The sequence below is a fragment of the Salmo trutta genome, chromosome 13 (genome assembly GCF_901001165.1).
Source record: "Salmo trutta chromosome 13, fSalTru1.1, whole genome shotgun sequence".
NCBI classification, from domain to species: domain Eukaryota; kingdom Metazoa; phylum Chordata; class Actinopteri; order Salmoniformes; family Salmonidae; genus Salmo; species Salmo trutta.
The window spans coordinates 63,879,129-63,906,247 of NC_042969.1; the positions used below are offsets into that span (position 1 = coordinate 63,879,129).

The 27,119-nt window shown below is 43.2% G+C and overlaps 1 protein-coding gene across 1 annotated transcript in view; it reads right to left on the reverse strand.

Annotated features, from left to right (window-relative positions):
- LOC115206290 (elastin) overlaps window positions 1–27,119 on the reverse strand; it is an 87,253-nt gene that overhangs the window by 18,052 nt on the left and 42,082 nt on the right. The window contains exons 6-48 of the mRNA XM_029773075.1: window positions 20,583–20,711; window positions 20,244–20,381; window positions 17,681–17,722; window positions 17,266–17,298; window positions 16,161–16,205; window positions 15,877–15,963; window positions 15,747–15,794; window positions 12,443–12,505; window positions 11,954–12,064; window positions 10,525–10,572; window positions 10,316–10,405; window positions 10,138–10,194; window positions 9,909–9,977; window positions 9,627–9,662; window positions 9,430–9,534; window positions 9,035–9,070; window positions 8,804–8,890; window positions 8,652–8,687; window positions 8,495–8,536; window positions 6,571–6,603; window positions 6,339–6,392; window positions 6,029–6,061; window positions 5,850–5,933; window positions 5,610–5,648; window positions 5,435–5,521; window positions 5,276–5,311; window positions 5,084–5,185; window positions 4,901–4,996; window positions 4,783–4,818; window positions 4,571–4,684; window positions 4,397–4,468; window positions 4,086–4,142; window positions 3,911–3,946; window positions 3,725–3,814; window positions 3,525–3,590; window positions 3,267–3,329; window positions 2,999–3,034; window positions 2,800–2,901; window positions 2,501–2,638; window positions 2,300–2,395; window positions 2,126–2,158; window positions 1,781–1,936; window positions 254–304 (exon numbers count right to left, since the gene is read on the reverse strand). Coding sequence (XP_029628935.1) covers window positions 254–304; window positions 1,781–1,936; window positions 2,126–2,158; window positions 2,300–2,395; window positions 2,501–2,638; window positions 2,800–2,901; window positions 2,999–3,034; window positions 3,267–3,329; window positions 3,525–3,590; window positions 3,725–3,814; window positions 3,911–3,946; window positions 4,086–4,142; window positions 4,397–4,468; window positions 4,571–4,684; window positions 4,783–4,818; window positions 4,901–4,996; window positions 5,084–5,185; window positions 5,276–5,311; window positions 5,435–5,521; window positions 5,610–5,648; window positions 5,850–5,933; window positions 6,029–6,061; window positions 6,339–6,392; window positions 6,571–6,603; window positions 8,495–8,536; window positions 8,652–8,687; window positions 8,804–8,890; window positions 9,035–9,070; window positions 9,430–9,534; window positions 9,627–9,662; window positions 9,909–9,977; window positions 10,138–10,194; window positions 10,316–10,405; window positions 10,525–10,572; window positions 11,954–12,064; window positions 12,443–12,505; window positions 15,747–15,794; window positions 15,877–15,963; window positions 16,161–16,205; window positions 17,266–17,298; window positions 17,681–17,722; window positions 20,244–20,381; window positions 20,583–20,711 — 3,012 coding nt within the window. The remainder of the gene's footprint in view (window positions 1–253; window positions 305–1,780; window positions 1,937–2,125; window positions 2,159–2,299; window positions 2,396–2,500; window positions 2,639–2,799; window positions 2,902–2,998; window positions 3,035–3,266; window positions 3,330–3,524; window positions 3,591–3,724; window positions 3,815–3,910; window positions 3,947–4,085; window positions 4,143–4,396; window positions 4,469–4,570; window positions 4,685–4,782; window positions 4,819–4,900; window positions 4,997–5,083; window positions 5,186–5,275; window positions 5,312–5,434; window positions 5,522–5,609; window positions 5,649–5,849; window positions 5,934–6,028; window positions 6,062–6,338; window positions 6,393–6,570; window positions 6,604–8,494; window positions 8,537–8,651; window positions 8,688–8,803; window positions 8,891–9,034; window positions 9,071–9,429; window positions 9,535–9,626; window positions 9,663–9,908; window positions 9,978–10,137; window positions 10,195–10,315; window positions 10,406–10,524; window positions 10,573–11,953; window positions 12,065–12,442; window positions 12,506–15,746; window positions 15,795–15,876; window positions 15,964–16,160; window positions 16,206–17,265; window positions 17,299–17,680; window positions 17,723–20,243; window positions 20,382–20,582; window positions 20,712–27,119) is intronic.

Genomic DNA, 27,119 nt, shown 5'->3' on the forward strand with positions numbered 1-27,119 from the left:
TAATTTTTTTTGCAGGAGGCCAAAACACTACAATGTTTTCACAAAGGAATCTAACAGAATCAACCGCTAACAACTGTCATATGGATTAAATGTTTATCAAAAGCCTATAAGTAATCGCATCAAATGTTATGAAATGCTTATGTAAGGAATTGTAAAGAACACATGTGTATACTACACTCTTCAAATGAAGTGTAACTATGTCCTTAGTCAGAAATGGTTTGATCATGCAAACACAGACAGCAGCGAGTCTTACTGGGCTCTGGCTCTGGGGCCTCTGTGGCCTGTGTGCCAATAGGTGTGGGATCTGCCAAAAGACAACAGGTTCCAGTTTCATCCATTGCAGTTGAAAAAGATATAGGGTAGGGGAAACTAGCATAGGGCAGAAGCCATTATGGGGATCCTTGGTACTGCCATGGCAGGAGGGGAGGGGATAAGCTCCAGCTCCAGGTGGTGAATAGCTATTGGATCATACAATGACACCAAAGGAGACAGCACTAGCAGAACAGATATTACGCTGTCTCTTGTTTGAGGGTTTTGGGAGAAGAGAGGGGGGCAAAGAGGTTTGGGGTTTGGGAGGAGATAAGGCAGGGACTGGCTTGCGCGATACTGATGTTGCTGTTTGATACACCTGCAGTGGAGCGCAGTTAGCCAGACAGCAGTGGTAGTGGTAGAGGAGGGGGGAGTTAGATAGGATGCTAAGCCTGTATCTGTAGGCCGTTGATGTCCTGATGAGGCCTGCTGGAAAAGTCTGATGGGGTTTTGTCAGGTTATACACAGGTTATACAGTACATCAAACAAATAGGAAAACTTGCATTATAATCAGTCTCTATTATAGAATAAAACATATATTTGTATGGCATTCTATGGTACAGTAATTACTGCTTTTTTAACAGCTCTGTAAAATACAGTGCATATTTAAAATACAGTAACTCAGGGGTTCTCAAAAGGGGGTCTGAGGTACTGCAGGGGTCCACGGACAGATTATTATTCAACATTTTTTTACATATATTTTTTAAATTAATATTATTAACAACAACAGATTAAACTAATTTTGGCCAAGGGATCCGTGGAATAAGTTTAGAAGGTGTAATACAATACAATAAAATGTAATATTATTAATCCACAATGTATGTTCTTAAACCCTGGGCAACATGGGCCTGGCAGGCTCACATGGATATTGGTATCCACAGTACTCTGCCAATTACCAATTTTTTTACATGATACTTTTTGTATTCCCCCCAAATTGTTTTAACATAACTGCACTGTAATTTAAGCTTTAAAACGGTAAAGTGTTCTCTCTGCCCATGACAAAATGTGTAGAATTGCAGGAAAATTTTCCTTCCCAGGGGCCAAGACTTGGTTAATCCGGCCATGCACTGCCAAAGTCATAGTTTACTACAGTCCTTGTATGCTATTTTTAACTCACTCGAGCTTTGTTCTTATTATGGGGGGTCTCTGATGAATTTTCTATCACAAAAAGGGTCCCTGAAAAGTTTGAGAATCGCTGCAGTAACTAACACTTACTCTGTAGCTTTTGATATACAGTATTTGCACTGATCAATGAGAAATCAGTTGAATTAAATCCAAAGCCTTGTTGAGCGCTAAACATGTGGTTCTACCTGTTATGGGTCATAGTGTCACATTAGGAACTTTGTGGATTTTCTTTAAACCCTTCATTTTGGACCTAGTTGTGTAGTACTAGGAATTATCCTGAAGGAACTATCTAGGCTAGGAAAAATAAACCTAGCAAGAAAAAAAGGTGAAACTAGTATCCATTTACCTGGCTTGCCTGCGATAGGTATCCCTGTGCCCAATGGTAAGTCAGGACGCTCAACGCCAGTTCCTCCAACACCACCACCCACGCCCACACTTGGACTTGGAGTCGCTGCTGGCGCTGGCACACCTTCTCCACCGATGCCCACCCCATTTGGCTTACCTGTGGGCAGGTAAGAACATAGCTGAGGGTACAGTATAATCTCTTGAGCCATGGTGAAAATCTTGATTCAGCTAACAAGAGATAATAGGTACTGTACATAGACCGCACAGAACAGACAAACAATATTGTTCTTCCATTGGTCTGCATTACCTAGACTAAAAGTTATGACAGAACAAGAGAGGCTCTTACCATATTTAGCAGCTTTGGCCGTGGGATCATATCCTGCAATCACAAGCATCACATCATTCATATTTCCACTGTATTCTGAATCACCTTGATATCTCACAGAAAGACAGACCAGACCGTGACACTGTTTGAGCTCTTTCTGATGTCTTTACTATTCACACACATCCTCTGATGTACCTCCAGCTCCTACTCCACCAGGTACTCCACCCTGTACTCCTCCTGCTCCTCCAAATCCTCCTACTCCTAAGCCTGTTCCTACACCTCCTGGGACTCCTGTGTAGAGGTTCACAAGGAAATTATATGATTTCAAAACCAGAGATGTGAGCATGAATCCAACTGATGTACAAATTCTGATGTTGCTGTTTTGAGTGATCTTACCATATTTAGCAGCTTTGGCCGCAGCAGGGTTATATCCACCAGCCCCAGTTACACCCCCTCCTCCTCCTGGTAATCCTCCTCCTGGTAATCCTCCTGCTCCTCCAGCTCCTATGCCTGCTCCTGCACCTCCGGGGACTCCTGTGGTAGAGGGCCACAAGAAAACAAATAGATTTTTAAGGAATGTCCAACTTCAGAACTGCCAAAGATACAGTAGACTTGTCACACCATGACTTAAGATAGACGTAAATTCAACCAATGTACCAATAATGAATGAGATTGATTGTTTTGAGTGATCTTACCATATTTAGCAGCTTTGGCCGCAGCAGGGTTATATCCTCCAGCCCCTAGGACTCCTCCAAGTCCTCCAGCTCCTAGGCCTGCTCCTGCACCTCCTGGAACTCCTGTGGCGGAGGGTCACAAGAAAATGATAGTTTGTTAAAGTATGAATTTAACCAATGTACCAACTCTGATGTTGCTGTTTTGAGTGTTTTTTCTTACCATATTTAGCAGCTTTGGCCGCAGCAGGATTATATCCTGACATGCAAAAAGTTAATCAATTAAAGACATCATCCCTGATTTATGAACTCACTAAAACAATTGGGGGCGGTTACTAAAAAGCAAGCTCAATGGAGAATGTCCAATGAAAATGTTTTTTATTCCAGGATAAGTCTTCATCTCTGTCTAGGAAGCCACCCTTTACAGAGATCAACATAATGTGTAGCATATAGTACAGTACATTTACAGGGCAAAGCCAAAACGGACTCACCTCCATATCCAGCCCCGGGTACCCCTCCTGCTCTCCCGGCCACGCCAGCTCCTCCTGGAACTCCTACAGATCAGGCTCAGGATGTTATTATTTGGTGGTTTAAACAATATGTAATATCTAATGGTTGCTTCTTTGAAATCCAGTGGGAAAAAACTAATTTATTTAGGGGGTTTGGCACCACCGGCAGTATATCAATACAGTTTATTAATACAACGGTTAGGCAGTACATTTTTCAAAATCATGGAGAGGATAAAATACCATATTTAGCAGCTTTGGCAGCAGCGGCAGCCCCTCCTGCTGGTACCCCTCCATATCCTCCATAGCCTGCAATACAAAACAAATAGCAACGTTTATAAATGACCTCATAAATGGTTTGATAAGACAGACCAAAGCTCCCCAATCATAACCAACAGTATTAACTCTTCCAGATGACATTAGATTTCAACTTCTGTACAAACCTCCATATCCTGGTCCAGCCCCAGTCCCTGGCCCTCCTCCTGTTCCTCCTAGGCCGGCTCCTCCAGCTCCTAGGCCGGCTCCTCCAGCTCCTGGGACCACAAGAAGAAAATGTTATTATTTTGAAATAATGTCTCCATTCAGAACTGCCTAGAATACAGTATACTTGTTACTCTTCTTCTTCTTACCATATTTAGCAGCTTTGGCCGCAGCAGGATTATATCCTGAAATGTAAAAAATAAATAAATTAAAAACATCACTCTTGCACCCCAAGCCTCATGATACAGTAGTATTATTAACACTAGTTTATGCTATCAATTCATGAAATTACAGTATATCAAGTTGGCATCATTGGAAACGTACCTCCAGCTCCTGCCCCTCCTGCTGTCCCTCCTGCTGCCCCTCCATATCCCCCATAGCCTGTCAGTCAAAACATGGAACATCATCAACCTAGTAGCACTATAAGGCAATGTACCCCACTTTACCTTAAAACCAAACCCTCTGCTCAAACACACTAACTCCACAACTTAAACCTGTATATAAAGCCAACTCTACCCCTATGCAAAGTTTACAAACTACATATTGTATTGTACATAGGAACAAATACATATTGTATGTGTGAACACTGCCTTTACTTCCACTCCTCCCCCAGACCCTTCCTTTGGTATACGTACTCCCAGGCCTGGGATATCCTCCAGCAGGCACACCACCATATCCACCCCCTGGCCCACCAGCAGTTCCCTGACCTACAACACAGGAGAGGGCACGTCATGAGAAGACACACGGTAGTACTGTAAAACATTGACAGAAATGTCATTATGAATTCAACTGATGTACATGTTTCTTACCATATTTAGCAGCTTTGGCTGCAGCAGGATTATATCCTCCAGCCCCAGGGACAACCCCTCCTCCTCCTGGTACTCCTCCAGCTCCTAGGCCTGCTCCTGCACCTCCTGGAACTCCTATGGTGGATGCAGAAAGCAATAACGGACAAAATGTTTACCATAAATTCAACCAATGCACCAACGTTGATGTTGCAGTTCTGAGTGATGTTTCTTACCATATTTAGCAGCTTTGGCTGCAGCAGGATTATATCCTGGTGAATAAATTCTAGTTAATAAATTAAAGATATCAGACTTGATTTTAATAGTTATAACCCATTAACTATGATTAGGTACCTCCAGCCCCAGCCCCTCCTGCTCCTCCATATCCTCCTCCTCCTGCTCCTCCAAGTCCTCCAGCTCCTAGGCCTGCTCCTACACCTCCTGGAACTCCTGTTGTAGAGAAAAATTATTGTATTTAAAAGTCATGTATACCATAAACCAACCAACACTGAATGTTGTTGTTTTGAGTAATATTACCATATTTAGCAGCTTTGGCTGCAGCGGGATTATATCCTAAAGCCCCAGGTACTCCTCCTGCTCCTCCAGCTCCTAGGCCTGCTCCTGCACCTCCGGGGACTCCTGAGGTAGAAAACATCAAGATTTTGTTGTTAAGTCATGGCTAACTTAACAATTGAAAAGATACAGTACACTTTTCACTTTTCTTCTTACCATATGTAGCAGCTTTGGCAGCAGCAGGATTATACCCTACAAATAAATTAATTAATAGATTAAAAAAAAAAAATTCAAAGTCACAGTTTTCAAGCCACATAATGCAGTAGCATACAAAACAGTGTGAATGGATTGGCGAAGTCAAGCATCATGACTTACCTCCAGCCCCAGCTCCTCCTGCTGGTACCCCTCCTGTTCCTCCAAGACCTCCAGCTCCTAGGCCTGCCCCTGCACCTCCTGGGACCCCTATGGTCGAGGAAAAAAAACGAACATTGGATTTCAAATTCAACTATTGTATCAACACTGAATGAGTCTGATAGAATGATTTTCTTACCATATTTAGCAGCTTTGGTAGCGGCAGCAGGATTGTATCCTGAAATACAAAACAATGACAATAATTCAAAACATCACTCCTGACTTGGATAATATAACAAAACTGCATTTCCAGCCCCATATCCTGAAATGTAATAAGATCATGAGATATAAATATCACTTTAGATAATCCTGTTGCCAAGCACTGGTTTCTACTATCGATTCATTAAATTGTTAGAAGCCTTAGACCATGATGAGATACCTCCAGCCCCAGCCCCTGGTACCCCTCCTCCTGCTCCTCCAAGTCCTCCAGCTCCTAGGCCTGCTCCTGCACCTCCTGGTACTCCTATGGTGGAGGGTCACAATAAAAATATCAGCATAAATTAAGCAATGTACCAACACTGAATGAGCCGGAAGTTGTTTAACATGTGGTTTTCTTACCATATTTAGCAGCTTTGGTGGCAGGGTTGTATCCTAAAATAAAAAAGAATTAAATGACCTTACATCATCCTTCCTGGCTTGAATAGCAAAATACAACTGCATTTCTAGCCCCATAAAGTAGCAGCAGACAGCACAGAGTGACTAAAGGGTAGAAATTACTGTACATCTTAATGATTCAAATGAACTTGATCATGAACATTTGTCTTACCATGAATTTCTGAGGCTCTTCAAGCAGTAGTTTATGCTATGAATGAATTCATGAAACTGCTACAAGCATGAGATACTATAGTGCAATAATTAGACAAGGTACCTCCAGCCCCTGGAAAAGCCCCTGCTCCCCCAAATCCAGCACTCCCTGGAACACCTATAGGGAGGGTAACATCCATACAGTATATTACACTATACAGTATGAGTTGGAGCTAGCTGGTGTGAGTTGGAGCTAGCTAAGCCAAAGAACGAAGCCCTTCAGTGATGGTGTGTTAACAGCATTGTAAAGGCTGTGGCCTGGGCAGCTTTGGGATGTTTTGGTTAGTTATCCTCACCGTAATAGGGAGGCCTGGCTCCCACTCCATAGCCTGTTCAGAGATGATGAAAATGGTGATGGTGTTAAAGATATCTGCTACATTGAGTTTAAAGCTGCAGTGCCAATCCAGGTTAGTGCACTTGATAGGAGTCAAGACAATACAGAATTATAATGCATGTACATGGATGTCTACAGGCAAAATGCACTGGTTACCAACTCTCAGGTTGGGGTCTGCTTGAGCAAGGCACATCACCTTCATAACAGCTTTATGCAGAGCCCAGTAGCTGGGATAATGTACAGTGGGGTACATAATTGTTGGCACCCTTGATAAAGATGATCAAAAAATACTATTAAATAAATAATACAAATACTGTGGTATATTGTATGCGCCCAAAAAATTGTGGAATTATATTGATATTAATACAATTGACAATTGCTCATAGAAATATAGCTAGATAAAAAATGATTGGCACACCTGTTTTCAATACTCTAGCACCCTCTCCTTGTGAGGATAAAGACAGAGTTTTATGAGATTGGAGAACTTGTTGGGAGGGATCTTAGACTATTCCTCCAAACAGAACCTTTCCAGAACCTTGATGTCCTTTGTCTGCGGTTATGGACTGCACTCTTCAATTTAAACCACAGGTATTCAATGGAGTTCGAATCCGGAGACTGAGATGGCTATTGCAAAATGCTGGTTTTGTGGTAAATTATCCATATCTTTGTGGATTTTGATTAGTGCTTTGTGTTATTCTCTAGCCAAAGATAGCCAAAGATCCACCATCCTATTTTACAGTAGGTACTTTTCTGCATATGCTTCTGTTTTCAATGCTAAACTCACCAGTGGTGTGCGTGGCCAAAGAGCTCTATGTTCATGTCATCTGACCATAGCACTGGTTCCAATCCAAGTGCCAATGCTGTTTATCAAACTCCAGGTAGTGCTATAATCATATGACATGAAAACAGAACTCTTTGGCCATGCACACCAGTGGTGGGCTTGGCATCGAAAAACGAACCTTAAGCTTGGCCGTAAAGTGGATCTTCCATCAAGACAATAATCCTAAACAGACATCAACATCAACAAAGAAATGGTTAATTGACCCCAAAATCATCATTTTGCCATGGCCATCTCAGTCTCCGGACTTGAACCCCATCGAAAACCTGTAGTTTGAATTGAAGAGGGCAGTCCATAGGCGCAAATGAAGGATAACAATGATTTGGAAAGATTCTGTAAGGAGGAATGGTCTAAGATCCCTCCCAATGTCCAATCTCATAAAATATTTTAGACAAAGGCTCAGTGTCGTTATCCTCGCTGTCACGACTTCCGCCGAAGTCGGCTCCTCTCCTTGTTCGGGCGGCGTTCGGCGGTCGACGTCACCAGCTTTCTATCCATCGCCGCTCCATTTTTCATGTATCCATTTGATTTGTCTTGTTCCCTGCACACCTGGTTTTCATTCCCCAATCAATCTACATGTATTTATTCCTCTGTTCCCCATCATGGCTTTGTGTAAGATTGTTTGTGTTACGTGTGTATTGTTGACGGGCCATACTGGCTTGTTTTTCCGTGTTGTTTTCACAAAGATGTTTATTGTTAAACATAATTCTTGTGACTGTTTTGCGCGTTTTGCACTTTTGCCTAAATAAAGTGTGTGCCTGTTCACAAATGTCAGCTCTCCTGCACCTGACTTCGCTACCAGTACGCACACACCTGACACTCGCAAGAACACTCTGAGCAATGTATTAATATAAAATAATATAATTTCCCCATTGTTTTGAGAACATAGATCAATAATTGTATTATTTATTCAGTCTTTTTTGCTCACCTTTATCAAGGGTGCCAATAATTTTGGACATGACTGTACTTTAGTTTAAGCTATAGCTAGGAAAACATACTGTAGTAGAGGTATGTAGTATTTTCCTCCATACAGAGGTGTTTAGCCTACCTCCAGCTCCTCCTAACCCTGCACCTGCTGCTCCTGGAACTCCTGTGGGGGAGGGTGACATGAAAACAAGGGTTGGTTAAAAGTGGACAGACATTTCAGCATGAGCTAAAACCAATGTACCAACTCTGATGTTGCTGTTACGGGTGATGTTTCTTACCATATTTAGCGGCTTTGGCCGCAGCAGGATTATATCCTGAAATGTAAAACGCTAATTCATTAAAAAGGAAATTCCGCCAAGCCATTACAGTAGATATACAGTAGAGTCAAACTACATGACATCCTGCACCCCAATGGTGCTCCTTACTGTACCTCCAGCCCCAGCTCCTGGTACTCCTCCTACTCCTCCTGCAACTGATCCAGCACCTGGAAGACCGCCTGCACCTCCTCCTGGGAGTCCTGTGTAGAGAGACACAAGAAAGCCATTGGATTTCAGAAGAAGATGTCTAAATTCAGAGAGTTAACAGTGGAACTAAATGAGTTAACAGTATGAATTCAATCAATGTACCAATTCTGATGTTGCTGTTTTGAGTGATTATTTACCATATTTAGCTGCTTTGGCCGACGCGGGATTATATCCTAAAATGCAAAAAGTCAATCACTCGTGATTATTATAGTCTAAAGATGATTAAAAATGTTTGCCAAATATAACCATCTAGTTTACAATATCATACCTGATTAAAGTCCTTAATCTACACAGTAAAGAGCAGCACCACTGAGATGAGATAAATGTGTAGTATACTTTTAGGCTCACCTCCAGTCCCAGGTACACCCCCCCCCCTCCCCCTCCTGGTACTCCACCAAGTTTATACATTAGAAACCCAGATTTTTATAGTCAAACTGCAATCACAAAAAAATGTGGCAGAATTCTGAACTAACTAAACTCACTGTAAGAGGTCTATCAGATTTTTAAGTTGTACAGTTACTTTCATATGTACCTCCAGCTCCTCCGGGTACCCCTCCAGGTACACCTCCAGGTACTCCTCCTGCTCCTCCTGCTACTGATCCAAGACCTGGGACGCCCCCTGCACCTCCTGGGACTCCTATGGTGGAGGGTCACAAGAAAACGACTCACATTCAGTCTTGTCTTACTATCTAAAACTCTGATGTTGCTGTTCTGAGTGATGTTTCTTACCATATTTAGCAGCTTTGGCTGCAGCAGGATTATACCCTGAAACATAAAAAAAGGCATTACTCTGAAAATCTTTAGATATACTCTGTCAGTATAGACCACAAAAAGAGTGAAAAAGCTATATGTTTCATTTGTATCCTCTGAATATCTAGTGGTAGTAATGTTGCTGTCCTGCAGTAACTGTAGCTGTCCTGTCTAGTAGCTTTGTTTGGTGGTACTGTACACTGTCAGGTACAGTAGTAGGTCAGAGATCTCTTTCTCACACACTCTTTCTCTCTCTCTCACCTCCAGGGTAAGCTCCTCCTGCTCCAGGGTAGGCTCCACCCAAACCAGGCACACCACCCAAACCAGCACCTAGGGGTGGGTGAAGAGAGAGAGAGAGAGAGAGAGAGAGAGAGAGAGAGAGAGAGAGAGAAAGAAAGAAAGAAAGAGAAAGAGAAAGAGAGAGTAAACACCTCAAGAGTTAATAGTTGAAGTAAAGACATTTCAGTAGCCCTGTGATGGCGATCATTACCATACTTAGCAGCTTTAGCTTGAGCCTGGGCCGGGTTAAGACCTCCTGTCCCCACACCTGCAGAGAGTGGGGGAACATAGACAGAGTTACAGGTCTCATTTCCAACTCATTTAAGTAATAGAGAGCTTTTAAAATATATTTTCACATATATTTATGTAAGTGTTCTCCAAATCCCTACCAGTTCCAATGGGGTATCCAGGCTTGGATCCAGGACCTCCTTTTCCCCCAGGAAGGCCCGCTCCACCACCACCACCAAAGCCTCCGTATCCTGAAACAAGTGGAGAGAACCATCTACTGTACCGTACTGCTTGTACTACACACACATACAATTACACATCCATGCAGACACAACACTTGAAACATTTACATATGAAAAACGTTCTGTACCAAATGGAAGTTTGCCTCCAGCTCCTCCAGCTTTCGCTCCATAGCCACCTGTGGAAACCATGGTGGCAAATAAACGGAATAGAGTGAATAGAGTGAATCAATTACTACTTCAATGTTTTTGAACGGTCTTTGTTTTAAGTTATTGATTTATTGCTGATTTATTCATTCCAGATCCATCCAAATACATAAAACCACACAATTACACTCTATTCAATTCAGCAGTAAACGTTAATACATCTAATGTAGAGGGTTAGTAGTTCTACATTATTGTTAAGATTTGAGCCCAGTAGGTCATAGCTGAAGCAGTTTGGGTTTTTGCGTGTGTAAACACAGCTACATTTGTTTCTCATCAAACCGGTGTTGATTTGATTCAGAGATATGACCTAGCCTGCTACAAACATCGAGAAACATTCTGAAAACGAAGCTACGGAACAGACAAGGAGGATTTGTCAGTCCACTCAGATCTTACTATTGCCCCTGAGTGACTACAGATCTGTGAGGAGGCCAAAGGAGAGCTCTAACCTACTGTATGCTTTTGGCTGCATGACACTCTTCCCTGTGAGGGACCGCATACAGTAAATAGCTAACTAAGACCATGTTGTCTTAACACACATAATATTAACTGACATTGATTGAAGTGGTAGTCCCTTACAGGGAATGGGGTGTGAAGCAGCTAACTTACATACAATACATGACAGGAGCAATCACAGTTTTAGTGGGTTAAGGTTCGGAGGTATTGCACTTTTCAGATTCTCGAAGCGTCTTAGAGGAGAAGGTGGTAGATGTATCGTTCTGATTTTGAGGTCTTCCTAGAACGTGATGATGTGACTGCAACAACACATGGTGAAAAGGGCAACAACTCTGTTTTGAAGAGGAAAGAAAACACCCTTGTCCCAAAGCCAGGACCTGGGCCTCAAAAAGAGAACGATTCTCAGCAGCCAATTCACAATGATAAACCCACCATACATGACCTGATGCCTAGGAGGGGGGTAGCCATAGAACCGCCCGTGCACGTGGCCGTGGCCGTGCATGGGGCTGTGCATGTGGCCATAATGGGGGTGATGGGGATAAGACACTCTGTGCACTGGAGGGAAAGGAACTGCAACGCACGGTCAACAGTGTGTCAACTTAATTTAGAGTGACTGCAAACATCTGACATTTAACATCCATTAAACACTGGGATGAATGACGTTTAAGGACAATAGTCATAGTTGTTTTTAAGTAACTAATGGAGGATTGCCACCTCCAGTTTAACTGCACACGCCAAATGACAATACACTTGTTTTAACACTAGCTATGTGTCCATTTCTATAGATTCCAAGATGTCAATGCAAAGACTCGAAAATGTAGCTTCATTATCAACATTTTACCTGTGAATTGATAGTAGAAAATATATCATTAGCAGTCATTAAATTGTCCGATGACATACCTTGTGTTTTGGGTGTTTTGAGTGGGTATCCATGGAATACTCCTGGCTGCATTGGTCCTCCGTAACCAACACGACCTGAGCCTCCTGGTCCCTGTTGTCCTCCACCTGCCACTGTAGAGGACAAATCATATCAGGCAGACAGACGGACAGGCAAACACATGCAGGCAGGCAGGCAGGCAGGCAGGCAGGCAGGCAGGCAGGCAGGCAGGCAGGCAGGCAGGCAGGCAGGCAGGCAGGCAGGCAGGCAGGCAGACAGACAGACAGACAGACAGACAGACAGACAGACAGACAGACAGACAGACAGACAGACAGACAGACAGACAGACAGACAGACAGACAGACAGACAGACAGACAGACAGACAGACAGACAGACAGACAGACAGACAGACAGACAGACAGACAGACAGACAGACAGACAGACAGACAGACAGACATGAAAACTATGTGATCTGTAGATGCATGCTACAGGTATCCCAATCAAATGTTACATGATTTGGGATTGAGTCCGTTCCCAGTGGCCACACCGGGCAGCACTCCACGACCACCAAACCCTGCAGACATGAAGAGGAGGGGATCAGAGAATTAGCTAGTGAATGGATTAAGGTTGAATGGCGGGAACTCGGTTACCGAGATTTACCGGGATTTACCACCCAAAACCACTCCCTTTTCCCGGGATAAATAACTGCGAGAAACTGGTAAATTATAATAAATAATTTATATGAACAGCATGGCGTGAAATGGCGTTAAATGATATGCGATGTCTAAATATGGCTTCCCTGCAGCCTCTGCATGATGAATCAACACTCAGGGTGGGGACAGACAGCTCATCTTAGTACGGAGCGCAGTTCACAATGCATGGAGACCTATCATCTCATCATGGTAACTGTTTTTCTTGTGACAGGTAGGCCTACATTTGGTGCAGCATAGCCTATGCTACAGCCTCTGCATCTAACTTACGCATCTCCATCTGGCTTTCAGGGATCACCTTGTTTTTTATTTGTAAAGATTATTATTATTATTTTAGTTGCAGATGCACAATTTTAAAACAGAATATCACTTGAATGTCGTTGCTTTAAATCAGGGCAGATGCGAGCACTCGCTCGCAGTCTTTCTCTCTCTCTCTCGCCATCAACTCCATTCAAAGCGCATCCAAAATAAACTATCCTGTTCTAGATTGATATATAGCCCTATATAAAGATGTCCTAGCCTACCTCTTTCAGGTAATAAATTCAATGCAGTATTAGCCTTATATTTAGCTAATTAATGATGGGTTATGCATAATAAGCTTCTAATTTATATCCTCCATCTCTTGCGCAATACGCACGCAGCTTTGCTCCGCTGGCTTCTCTCCTTAAAAAACGCTCCTTAGCTCTTGGAGTCCCATGCAGGATAAGCTAGACTACAATAGCTTGTTGGACATAATTAAAAAACATTTTTACTAGACTATTCGAAGAGGGACACAAGCTCTTTTTTGCTGAATGTTAAGTACAGCAGCCAATAGAACTCATGGGTAGTTTGAAAGGAGAGCGAATGCGCGATGGCGGTAGGCTTTAGCAATTACTTATTCAGACCCATAACCATTCAATCTTCGTGAAGCGAATTGAAAGCCTTCTGCATCTAATTCTAGTCCTATATTATTCAAGGATGTCATTAGAATGACGAAGATAAGGAAAACAACACTTATTTAATTAACTGTTGAAAATGAGGAAGGAATGAAGCAACAACAGAGAGAGAAAGTGGAGGGAGGCTAATAACATTAAGGGAAATACTAATTATACAAATAGGCCCTATTATATTTCAAAGTTAAAATAAAATTCTCTAGCCTATTCTTGTAACTTTGTAGGCTACGTGTGCTGCACCAGAATCATATGTTCTCTTCTGCTTTATCATGGTTTATATAATACAATACAGTAATACAGTTCACACTAAACAAGATTAGTCTACTGGAGCAAGTTTCATTTATTTACTCAAGAGAGCATATACAGTGCATTCGGAAAGTATTCAGACCCCTTCACTCCCCCCCCACACATTTTGTTCCATTACAGCCTTATTCTAAAATGTATTAAATTGTTTTTTAATTCTTCAATCGACACACAATACCCCATCATGACAAAGCAAAAACAGGTTTTTAGAAATAAAAAAACAAACAGAAATATCACATTTACATAATTGTTCAGACCCTTTACCTAGTACTTTGTTAAAGTACCTTTGGCAGCAATTACAGCCATGAGTCTTCTTGGGTACGACGCTACAAGCTTGGCACACCTGTATTAGGGGAGTTCCTCCCATTCCATCCTCTCAAGCGCTGCCAGGTTGAATGGGGTGCATCACTGCACAGCTATTTTCAGGTCTCTCCAGAGATGTTCGATCGGGTTCAAGTCCGGGCTCTGGCTGGGCCACTCAAGTACATTCAGACACTTGTCCCGAAGCCACTCCTGCGTTGTCTTGGCTGTGTGATTAGGGCCGTTGTCCTGTTGGAAGGTGAACCTTCGCCCCAGTCTTAGGTCCTGAGCGGTTTGCAGCAGGTTTTCATCAAGGATCTCTCTGTACTTTGTTCCGTTCATCTTTGCCTCGATCCTGACTAGTCTCCCAGTCCCTCCCACTGAAAAACATCCCCACAGCATGATGCTGCCACCACCATGCTTCACCGTAGGGATGGTGCCAGGTTTACTCCAGAAATGAAACTTCGCATTCAGGCCAAAGAGTTCTTGGTTTCATCCAACCAGAGAATCTTGTTTCTCATGGTCTGAGAGTTCTTTAGGTACCTTTTGGCAAACTCCAAGCGGGCTGTCATGTGCCTTTTACCATAGAGTGGCTTCCGTCTGGCCACTCTACCATAAATGCCTGATTGGTGGAGTGCTGCAGAGATGGTTATCCTTCATGAAGGTTCCCCCATCTCCACCGAAGAACTCTGGAGCTCTGTCAGAGGGACAATCGGCTTCTTGGTCACCTCCCTGACCAAGGCCCTTCTCCCCTGATTGCTCAGTTTGGCCGGGCGGCCAGCTCTAGGAAGAGTCTTGGTAGTTCCAAACTTCTTCCATTTAAGAATGATGGAGGCCCCTGTGTTCTTGGGGACCTTCAATGCTGCAGGATTTTTTGGGTCCTCTTCCCCAGATCTGTGCCTTGATAGAATCCTGTCTCGGAGCTCTACGGACAATTCCTTCGACCTCATAGCTTGGTTTTTGCTCTGACATGCACTGTCAACTGTTGGATGTTATATAGACAGGTGTGTGCCTTTCCAAATCATGTCCAATCAATTGAATTTACCACAGGTGGACTCCAATCAAGTTGTAGAAACATCTCAAGGATGATCAATGGAAACAGGATGCACCTGAGCTCAATTTTGAGTCTCATAGCAAAGGGTCTGAATACTTATGTAAATAAGGTAAATAACATTTAAAAAATCTGGTTTTCACTTTGTCATTATGGGGTATTGTGTGTAGATTGATTAAATAAATGTTTTTCCTAGTCAATGTTAGAATAAGGCTGTAACGTAACAAAATGTAGAAATCTTTCTGAATGCACTGTAGCTAGCTACATCTATGGGCTTTTTGGTGCTTGGGCTCATTAAATGTATTTAATATATGGCTCATCAGGCTCAGGTAGCATCAGGTTAGAATTTTTTGTAAAATATTCAACCCTAGAATGGATATCACAGCATGCAAATCCCTGAGTTACATCAATCTATATTAAGCCCCAGAGGGGAGGATATGGTGAAACACTCTGTTTGATATATATTGTGATTCATGTGGGTTTGTTCTGTGGACTTTGAGAAAAATAGAAGAGACACACCTTGTCCTGGCACCTGGCCACCTTGGTAAAGTCCAGGCACCCCTACACCTGCAAAGATCAATAAAATCAATGATTTTATACTGGATCCAATGGCCTTCATCAGATATTGTACACATAAACTCACGCTCACCTGGCACTCCTCCTTTTGGAGCCTTTCCTTTTCCGGCACCAGGTCCCAGCCCACCTCCAGGTAGTCCAGTCTGAGGAATAACAGGTGCTGAAAGAGACACATGGGAGAGACATTACATACTGTAGTTACAACTACTCATATAACAGTGAGTCCACAGTCACTATTGTGAATCAGCATAGGTACATTAAACATCTAGAGGATAATGATAAAACATTGAATATTGTCGAGATAAAAAAGTAGGACTGGATGGCATGATTTGAGCTTTGTGTGTGTGTGTGTCTTACCTCCTGCAGGCACTGCAGCTCCTGCTCCTGCGCCTCCAGGTCCCCCTGAGTTTGTCATCATCATCATCATCATCATTAACACCACAGTGATCAAAGAATGTGGACAATGCTAATCTTTATCCAGAGTTGTTTTGAGAGGCAGAGGTTCTATGGTACTCTAATCTGTATAAAGTGTATGTTGGGAATAGGGTGCCATTTGGGACACCGAACAAAATAATGCATGGCATTCATCTTGCCTCATCAAATGCTTTATTTCTTTGGCTCTTTGGTTATTCCCTACGCAGGAAATGAGCTGTCAGCTCTGGCTCTTGGGGGCTTGGCAGTCAGATGAAAAGTTTTCATTTATTTATTTAACCTTCTCTTTCTATCTTAAAATCCACCAATCCTTCTCTCTAAGGAACAGACATTACGCAGTGCCTTTAGTATGTGGTGAACAAATGAGGAGATTCAGAGAAACAAGGGAAGGCTGGCAACAGAAATAATGGAGAGGAATGCTGCTGTTCTGTTCTATCTGAAAGGGGTTTGGATGAAATGGGATTATTTTGTTGGAATACCATGAAAAGAGTCAAGATAGGGTTGAGGAGCATTGCACAAGAGCTGTATCGGCCTGTGACTGAGGGCCTTGTCGACTGCCAACCAATATTTAAGCGCAGGCTCTTTTCCATAATGTTAAGCCATGATACCCTTCATTGAACATGTACACACATACTCTAAAACAATGTAGTTCAGGCAATATTGTTGCTTAAACTATCTAGACTACGCCAATTTATAAATCATGTCAAAAGTTTGGATGCAATTGATGTGAAACATTTTCTCATAGCATGTGAGCACACGAACGTATGTGTTATTTAAGGTTTTTACAGTTAGTGAGTGCTTTTAAGATCAGATAACCTCTGCTTTCTTGTGTCTCTAGTCGATTGGGAATATAATCTAACCTCGTTTGGGTGGTTTGCGACCCTTTCCTGCAGCTCCAGTGAACAAGAGATACAGAAGGTACAGTATATATAGAAAGTAGCTCACTAGTTCTAAAATGACCGCTGCGACTGTAGGATTTCAATAGGTCATGGGACCTTGGGTGCCAACATGGCCCACCCATGCCACTCACCTAGACCTGGCTGTAATCCACCACCGCCATAGCCTGTAGAGAAACACAGAAACAATATGGTTGGATTATAGTTTGATGTGATATATGTGTATTTGGTTGTTTTATAGCTTTCCAAAACACAGAGAAGTCCATAGCAACATTATTGAATGGCAATAAAGTGTTCTTTGATACAGACTCTACTCACACAACCCTCTAGTCTAGGGCTTGTGTTTCTCAAACATGTTGGCACCAGGGACTGGCAAGCCATGGTTCTCCTCTTTGGAGTACAGCTTTGGTTAAAACTACGACTTGAAAACGTGAGGACTTGTAAGTTATAGTATCGATCACATGGACCGCTGCATGGATTGCCCACAGAATGAGGGTTGAGAAACAAAGCTCTAAGGATCTGTCCTGTCTTGTGTAGTGTGTACTGTACCTGGCTGTAGTCCACCCCCGGGTAGTCCACCTGCACCATAGCCTGAAAGAAACAAAGATTTATAGCTCTGACATATTGCTAAATGTATATTGAAAAACATCTCACCTAGCTATCTTAAGATGAATGCACTATTTGTAAGTCACTCTGGATAAGAGCATCTGCTAAATTACTAAAATGTACATGTAAATTGCAATACTATCACGGAGACCAGTGGTTCCCAAACTTGTTATAGTCCAGTACCCCTTCAAGCATTCAACCTCCAGCTGCATACACCCTCTAGCACCAGGGTCAGCGTACTCGCAAATGTTTTTTGTTTTTGCCATCATTGTAAGCCTGCCACACTCAGACTATACGATAGATTTATTAAACATAAGAATGAAGGTGAGTTTTTGTCACAACCCGGCTTATGGGAAGTGACAAAGAGCTCTTATAGGACCAGGGCACAAATAATATAATAATAATAATAATTTTGCTCTTTATTTAGCCATCTTACATATAAAACCTTACTTGTTCATCAAAAATGGTGAATAACTCACCACAGGTTAATGAGAAGTGTGTGCTTGAAAGGATGCACATAACTCTGCAATGTTGGGTTGTATTGTAGAGAGTCTCAGTCTTAAATCATTTTCCACACACATTCTGTGTGTCACGTCCTGACTAGTATAAGGGGTTATTTGTTATTGTAGTTTGGTCAGGGCATGGCAGGGGGTGTTTGTTTAGTGTGTTTCGGGGTTTTGGTTTATGTTCTATGTTTTCTATTTCTATGTGGTGTTTCTAGTTTTCTATTTCTATGTTGTGTTTTTTCAATGACCTTGTCTCTAATTGGAGGCCATATTTAAGTGTGTTTGTTTTCACTTGTGTTTGTGGGTGGTTGTTTCCGGTTTAGTCTGTGCACCTTACTGGACTGTTATCGTCGTTATTTTTGTTTAAGTGTGTTTGCCTTCAATAAATACGAAGATGAGCAATATACCTGCTGCACATTGGTCCGATGATTTCTCCTCTTCAGACGATGAAGTTTATGACACTGTGCCTGTATTTAGTTTTCTTGCTAGTGAGGGCCGAGAATCCACTCTCACATAGGTACGTGGTTGCAAAGGGCATCAGTGTCTTAACAGCACGATTTGCCAAGGCAAGAAACTCTGAGCGCAGCCCTATCCAGAAATCTGGCAGTGGCTTTTGATTAAATAAAATTTTCACAGAACTGCTTGTTGCAATTTTGATGAGGCTCTCTTGTTCAGATATCGGTAAGTGGACTGGAGGCAGGGCATGAAAGGGATAACGAATTCAGTTGTTTGTGTCCGTTTCGGGAAAGTACCTGCGTAATTGCGCACCCAGCTCACTCAGGTGCTTCGCTATATCACATTTGACATTGTCCGTAAGCTTTGCACACAAAAAATCATACATTGATGGAAAGACCTGTGTGTTGTCCTTGTTAATGCAGACAGAGAAGAGCTCCAACTTCTTAATCATAGCCTCAATTTTGTTCAGCACATTGAATATAGTTGTGGAGAGTCCCTGTAAACTTAGATTCAGATCATTCAGGTGAGAAAAAACATTACCCAGATAGGCCAGTCGTGTGAGAAACTTGTCATCATGCAAGTGGTCAGACAAGTGAAAATGATGGTCAGTAAAGAAAACTTTAAGCTCTTCTCTCAATTAAAAAAAAGGTGTCAATGCTTTGCCCCTTGATAACCAGCACACTTCTGTCTGTTGTAAAAGCGTTACATGGTCACTGCCCATATCATTGGATAATGTAGAAAATACACGAGAATTCAGGGGCCTTGCTTTAACAAAGTTAACTATTTTCACTGTAGTGTCCAAAACGTCTTTCAAGCTGTCAGGCATTCCCTTGGCAGCAAGAGCCTCTCAGTGGATGCTGCAGTTTACCCAAGTGGCGTCAGGAGCAACTGCTTGCACATGCGTTACCACTCCACTATGTCTCCCTGTCACGGCTTTTGCCAACACATCTTGACCACCAAAGTCCATTTGATGTCACAAAGCTGTCCAGTACTTTAAAAATATCCTCTCCTGTTGTCCTGGTTTCCAATGGTTTGCAGAAGAGGATGTCTTCCTTAATTGACCTCCCATAAACGTAATGTACATATACCAGGAGCTGTGCCAGGCTCACCACGTCAGTTGATTCATCCAGCTGTAACGCATAGAATTCACTGGCTTGTATGCGAAGCAGTAATTGTTTCAAAACATCTCCTGCCATGTCACTGATGTTTTGTGAAACAGTGTTGTTTGATGAAGTCATTGTCTGTATAGTTTTTTTGGCCTTTTCCCCCAGCATTGTCCCAGCCATATCCGCAGCAGCAGGAAGAATGAAGTCCTCCACAATAGTCTGGAGCTTGCCTGTCCTAGCCACTCGGTAGCTCACCGTATAAGACGCTTCTAGCCCCTTTTTATTAATGGTATCTGTTACTTTTATACATGTCTAACTCCTCGAAAGTCGTCTTTATTCTCGCATTGCGTTTGGGAATACCTGACGTAGACCAATGCTGGTCCACAGAAGTACAGTAGAGAAACATGGCTTTGAGAATCTATTCTGTCTGTACAGTACCTGGTTGTAGTCCAGCTCCTGCCCCATAGCCTGGTTTGGGTCCTGCCTTCTGTCCCAGACCACCTCCAGGGAAGAAGCCCCCAGCACCACCTCCTCCATAAGTCGAGCCTCCATACGGCGAGCCTCCTCCATAACCAGCTGAGGAGAGTGACGGTGGGGGGTTATTAATCCAACCCTTTAACACTCTCAGTGTCTCATTTTGTGAAGCGCTCTAATATGGCCAAGAGTGATGGGTAGCCCAAGTGGTCATTTAGCATAATATTAGCTTGAACAGCACTAAGACATAGGGTCAGTACTACTGGTGATCCAAGAACTTGAAGTCACACTGTGCTACTGCACCTCCAGGCTTAGCGTATCCTCCTCCTCCAAAGCTTCCTGTTCCTAGACCGGTGGCTCCAGGACCAGCTCCATATCCTCCACCACCAAGACCACCACCCCCAACACCACCTGCACCAAGGTTTCCATAACCTCAGAGAGGAGAGGGAGGAAGGGAGAGTATATGGCAGGGTTAGTGAACAACATAATTTCAGATCCACATGAAGTGCATAGGTTGTGGATAGAAGATAGAGATTTGACTTGGTTGTATATATACTGTAGTAGGTCTGCAGAAGTGCTGGTGGTGGTAATGTCAGATTGTGACCACTAGAAGGAGTCAGAGGCTAAGAGGAACAATTATTCTGTAGTGGCAACAGGATTTTGGCACACAGCAACAGTCTCTATGGGGAGAAAAAAGTATTCTTCCCACATGGTAATCATACATAAATTAAGTCATATTCCAGCTTGGGTTTCTTATTGCTGACAAAACAGCAGGAGGGGGAGGCGGGGGAGAAGAAGGGGGAACAGGGGGAAACTCAGGCAGCGAGAAATGCTCTGTCTTTTCGCCACCTTTAAATATTTCACAATCCTTAATCAGACATTGACCTGTGGCTAAACCCTCACATTGCAATTCATTCAATTACAGACAGTAAGATTTTTATTTTATTTAACTAGGCAAGTCAGTTAAGAACAAATTCTTATTTACAATGACGGCCTACCCAGGCCAAATCCGGACGACGCTGGGCCAATTGTGCGCCGCCCTATGGGACTCCCAATCACGGCTGGTTGTGATACAGCCTGGAAGCGAACCAGGATCTATAGTGACATCTCTAGCACTGAATTGCAGTGCCTAAGACCCTCAAAAAAACTCATCCTCCACATGACAAGATAACTAAGGAAGACACACGGAGCCAGCCACCCCTGACATTGACAAAATAGCTGTAAGAATAATTCAGTTAATGGACACTCCTACTGTCGTGAACTTAACTTTTAATAGGGTGATAAAACATGACCTAAACAGCATTAAATATGTTAACAGTCGCCCCAGTCTCTGGCCCTGGGAAGGAGGCAGTGCAGTCTCGCTGTAGATAGTAGGTACATTATTCTGCTCAGTTAGTCTCTTGTGACAGAGTTAACAAATAAAATGTTAAATTGAGGAGCTAGCTGACCAGAGCACACGTAAGTTTTGGGTGTTGAGATGACTACTCAGTAAACATGACCTACTCCATGACCTCCTCCAGCCCAGAGGGGTCCTGTAGGGGACTGAGTAAGTCACTGGGAGTGTTAGTAAGATTCTTACAGTCTATTAGCAGTAGCTGGGCCACTGCGTTTTACAGGGGTCGTAGTGCACTGGGTTGATGAAGTGGAGAGAACCGGCATGAGGTGTAAGCATGCACCCCTGGAGTGGACTACGACCCAATACAGGCCTGCAATGTAAATACTGGACATCCCTGTAAAGCTGTGTGGCTGTAAAGCTGTACGTTTGGGGAATTATATAAAATCATATAATCTTAATCTATCAAAGGCTAAAATTAAATTACTTCTGTGAAAGACCCAGACTAGACCAGAAGAGATCTTGGTTTGGTCTTGGTTTGAGGTGTTGTAGGCTGTGACAAGGGGGTGAGAATAATAGCCAACTGTGAGGCGTCTGAGAAACGAGGGAGGAGAGAGGAAAGAGGAAAGAGAGGAGGGAGATGATTATGAAGATGGCCCAGCTGTCTGCAGAAAGCAGAGGAAAGAGGGGAGAGAGGAGTGGAGGAATGCAAGGGGAGAGAGCGATAGAACAAGACAGAGGTGTGGGGTTTCATCCTCTAGTCAAAACAATCGTGGGCAACGTCCTGCCAAGGCATTGACATCCCCACCACACTAAGCTAGATGTCCTTCTGCTAATCCTACCTCCTCCAGACCTCCTCCTCATCCTCCTCCACCTCCCGTTGTCCAACCGACAGCTGACAGGCTTCTTAGAAGCGGGGAAGTGATGAGGAGGAGGAAGAGGCGAGACAGACGCTAAGCTAAATAGCCTCGGACTAATACACCTCCTTCAAACCTTCTTCTCATTCCATTGCTCAACCAACAGACATTCTTTGAAATGAGGAGGTGATGAGGAGGAGGCAGCACAAGGTTGAAGAAGAGGCAAGACAGGGTCGTACATTAGTCTAAATGGTAAAGTACACTCCCTTGGCCTGGGGTTGGAGAGCCAGTCTATCTCAAAGCTATTGGTTTTTCCTAACTTTCAGAGGAGACAAAAGACCAGCACAGGGTTGGAATGTTTCACTGGCAGCTCTCTGTTTGGGAGAGGAGCACGGGTCTGAGGTGTGTGTGTGTGTGTGTATGTATACGTGTGTGAGAGAGAGACACACATACGGCCTCGCTCTTTCTCTTTTGGCTGTGTGAGACAAGCTCAGCACTCAGGGTTGACCGCCACCTGCTACGCTGCCCTGAACCCTCTGATCGCAGACCAGGAGACGAAAGGCAGACACCACCAACTCTTCCTGAGAGGGAACGTATGTGTGTGCGTGTGTGAGTGAGAGAGAGAAAGAGAGAGAGAGAGAGAAAGAGAGAGAGAAAGGCAAGGAGAAAGAGAATAAGAAAGAGAGGGAGTGGGCAGACTCTCACACCAGGTTCAAAGACAGTAGAGACAGCAAGGCCGTCCCAGTCACCACAGGACTCCATTTTCTCTGGCTCCAACATCACTGGATCTCACTTCTATAAAACAGCTGAAAGAGAAGCTACAGTAACCGTAATGCCTACAAAGTCATGTCTCTTTCTCTTTAAGGGTAAGAGAACACAGCAACATGCTCCGTCCGGACCCTTGCTGATTGGCAACCTTCCACAGATTGTATCACCGAGACACATAAGAGCTCAGTACAAAAGCCCTTTGTTTTAGTCATATTTACTCAGAGCTGTCAGCTCCAAGAAGCAGGCCTTTGTCTGAGGCCTATTATTACAGTATGTCAGTTCACACAAACATGTCTGTCTTAGCTCACACATTAACTTGTTGGAAGCGAGTGTACTGCAAGACCCACGTTTGTTTGTTGTAATGAACCGCACACATGGAAACTCCGTCGGCGTGACCTCGACTAGCTGTGAAACACACTGTTTCTTGGTTGATGTTTAGACATTCAATTTGCAGATTACTGACAGGTCATTATGGTGTACGTAAGCCAAAATGGCCGTCTGTCTATGTGAGACATGCGAGCTACAGCAGAGACACCATAGGGCTAATGGAAACCAAATTGGCAGCGGACCCGAGACAGAGAGAAGCCGTGAAAAGGTCAATGACTTTAAATACAAGACAGAGAGGATAGAGAATCCTGTACAGGAGAGAGAGAGAGAGAGAGAGAGAGAGAGAGAGAGAGAGAGAGAGAGAGAGAGAGAGAGCTGCAGAGCCAGGAAATTATAAGGTGACTGATAATAATGCAGTTTAATGCATCACACTTTCCCTCTGTTTGAAACGGCACTACGTGTGGTGTGTCAAGATAGGTTTAACGTGTTAGCGTGTTTAGCAGAGAATTTCCATTCAGAAGGGATCTCTTGTTGTTGCAGCTGTGCAGTCAGTTGTACAGTATGTGTACCTGGTGAGGTGGAATATGGTGTTTTTCTTGAAGCAAATTAGTGTATTGGGCACAGCATACTTTCTTCATAAATTAAAATGTGATGAATGACATATTGGACCAATGTTCCTATCACATACTACATCAACATTGGACTGGAGCTGGCCAGACAAACTGGCAAAACAAACGGGTGCCTTCAGGTCATCGTGTATGTTCTCGGTCTGAGTCTGTATGTCACGTCCTGACCATAGTAAGTTGTTATTTTCTTTGGTAGAGTAGGTCAGAGCGTGACAGGGGGTGTTTGTCCGTTTTTGTATTTCTATGTTTAGTTTCTTGTTTTGTATTTCTAGGTTAGTTTTTGTTTGGCATGACCTCCAATTAGAGACAGCCGGTTGTCGTTGTCTCTAATTGGAGGCCATATTTAAGTTGATGTTTGTCCCACTGGTGTTTTGTGGGTGATTCATTTTGTGAGTAGTGTATGCCTGCTCTGCGTCACGGCTTTCTTGTTTTTGTATTTCAAGTTTATTGTTTATTGCATTAGTTTCACGATTTATTAAAAGATGTGGAACTACGATCACGCTGCGTATTGGTCCGATCCTTCTGAAAGCCCTGACACTGTAGCTACAGTACGGATAAAAGAGAAGAGCTCATGTAACGGAGAACAGTGGGTCTGGTTTCAATAGTGTCTCAAATGCGCCCTCCTATTCTCTCCTCTCTGTTACCACATACAGTGGCAAGAAAAATATGTAAGCTCTTTGGAATTACCTGGATTTCTGCATAAATTGGTCATAAAATTTGATCCGAATTACAACAATAGGCAAACACAGTGTGCTTAAACTAATAACCCACAAATTATTGTATTTTTATTGTCTGTATTGAATACATCCTTTAAACATTTACAGTGTAGGTTGGAAAAAGTATGTGAACCCCTAGGCTAATGACTTCTCCAAAAGCTAATTGGAGTCAGGAGTCAGCTAATCTGGAGTCCAATCAATGAGACGAGATTGGAGATGTTGGTTAGAGCTGTCCTGCCCTATAAAAAACACTCTCAAAATGTGAGTTTGCTATTCACAAGAAGCATTGCCTGATGTGAACCATGCCACAAACAAGAGATTGCAGAAGACCTAAGATTAAGAATTGTTGATTTGCATAAAGCTGGAAAGGGTTACACAAGTATCTCTAAAAGCCTTGATGTTCATCAGTCCACGGTAAGACAAACTGTCTATAAATTGAGAAAATTCAGCACTGTTGCTACTCTCCCTAGGAGTGGTCGTCCTGCAAAGATGATTGCAAGAGCACAGCGCAGAATGCTCAATGAGGTTAAGAAGAATCCTAGTGTCACCGAAAGACTTACAGAAATCTCTGGAACATGCTTACATCTCTGCTGATGAGTCTACGATACGTAAAACACTAAACAAGATTGGTGTTGATGGGAGGACACCACGGAAGAAGCCACTGCTGTCCAAAAGAAACATTGCTGCACGTCTGAAGTTCACAAAAGAGCACCTGGATGTTCCACAGCACTACTGGCAAAATATTCTGTGGACAGATGAAACTAAAGTTGAGTTGTTTGGAAGGAACACACAACACTATGTGTGGAGAAAAAAAGGCACAGCACACCAACATAAAAACCTCATCTCAACTGTAAAGTATAGTGGAGGGAGCATCATGGTTTGGAACTGCTTTGCTGCCTCAGGGCCTGGACAGCTTGCTATCATTGACAGAAAAATGAATTCCCAAGTTTATCAAGACATTTTGCAGGAGAATGTAAGGCTTTCTGTCCACCAATTGAAGCTCAACAGAAGTTGGGTGATGCAACAGGACAACGACCCAAAACACAAATCAATGTAAATCAACAACAAAATGTCTTCAACAGAAGAAAATACGCCTTCTGGAGTGTCCCAGTCAGAGTCCTGACCTCAACCCGATTGAGATGCTGTGGCATGACCTCAAGAGAGTGGTTCACACCAGACATCCCATGAATATTGCTGAACTGAAACAGTTTTGTAAAGAGGAATGGTCCAAAATTCCTCTTGGCCGTTCTGCAGGTCTGATTATAACTACAGAAAACGTTTGGTTGAGGCTATTGCTGCCAAAGGAGGGTCAACCAGATATTAAATCCAAGAGTTCACATACTTTTTGTACTGTGGATGTTTACACAGTGTGTTCAATAAAGACATGAAAACATAATTGTTTGTGTGTTATTAGTTTAAGCAGACTGTGTTTGTCTGCTGATGTGACTTAGATAAGATACAATTTTCTGACCAATTTATGCAGAAATCCAGGTAATTCCAAAGGGCTTAGATACTTTTTCTTGCAACCGTACAATTTACGTGAGGCAATCCAATAATCAAGATTTCTAAGATCTCTCTCTCTCCATCTCCTCCCTTCCCCTTCTCTCTCCCCCTCTCTCGCCATCATCTAGTCTAGTCTGGTCTGGTGAGGTCAGGTCACAGTGGCTCTGCACATCAGGCTTGTTGAGTTAAAAGGAGCAGGCAGAGGGAGCCAAAAGAAAGATGGATCCACTCTCCCTACACTTTATCTTTCAGCCTGTCTTCTCTCTCTCTCTCTCTCTCTCTCCCTGTCTCTTCCCTCCTGTCTACTCCCCCCTCTCTCTTCTCTCTCTCCCTGTCTCTTCCCTCCTGTCTACCCCCCCCCCTCTCTTTTCTCTCTCAGGAACCAGCTGGGGCTGGTGAGGGGTTTAATTTAAGAGAGTGGAGAATTCCATGGCAAGGTTCCACAGTAACTGACAGCAGGTGGGGTGGTGAGAGCGAGACCTGGGATAGGAGCTTCAGAGCCAGGACATCTCTGGGCCCTCTTCCTCTCTCTCCAGTGGAGTAGAATTACCTCCGGAAAATGATAAGTGTGAGACTGCAGCCAGAGATTATTAGTGTGGAGCCTAACGGAGCTAGCATACAGGACACTATAGGTTTCTACTTTCCCAGCCCTGGGTTTGTGTCTGTTTGAGAATATTGAGCTGCCCAGTCGTAATAGATTAGATAGAGAA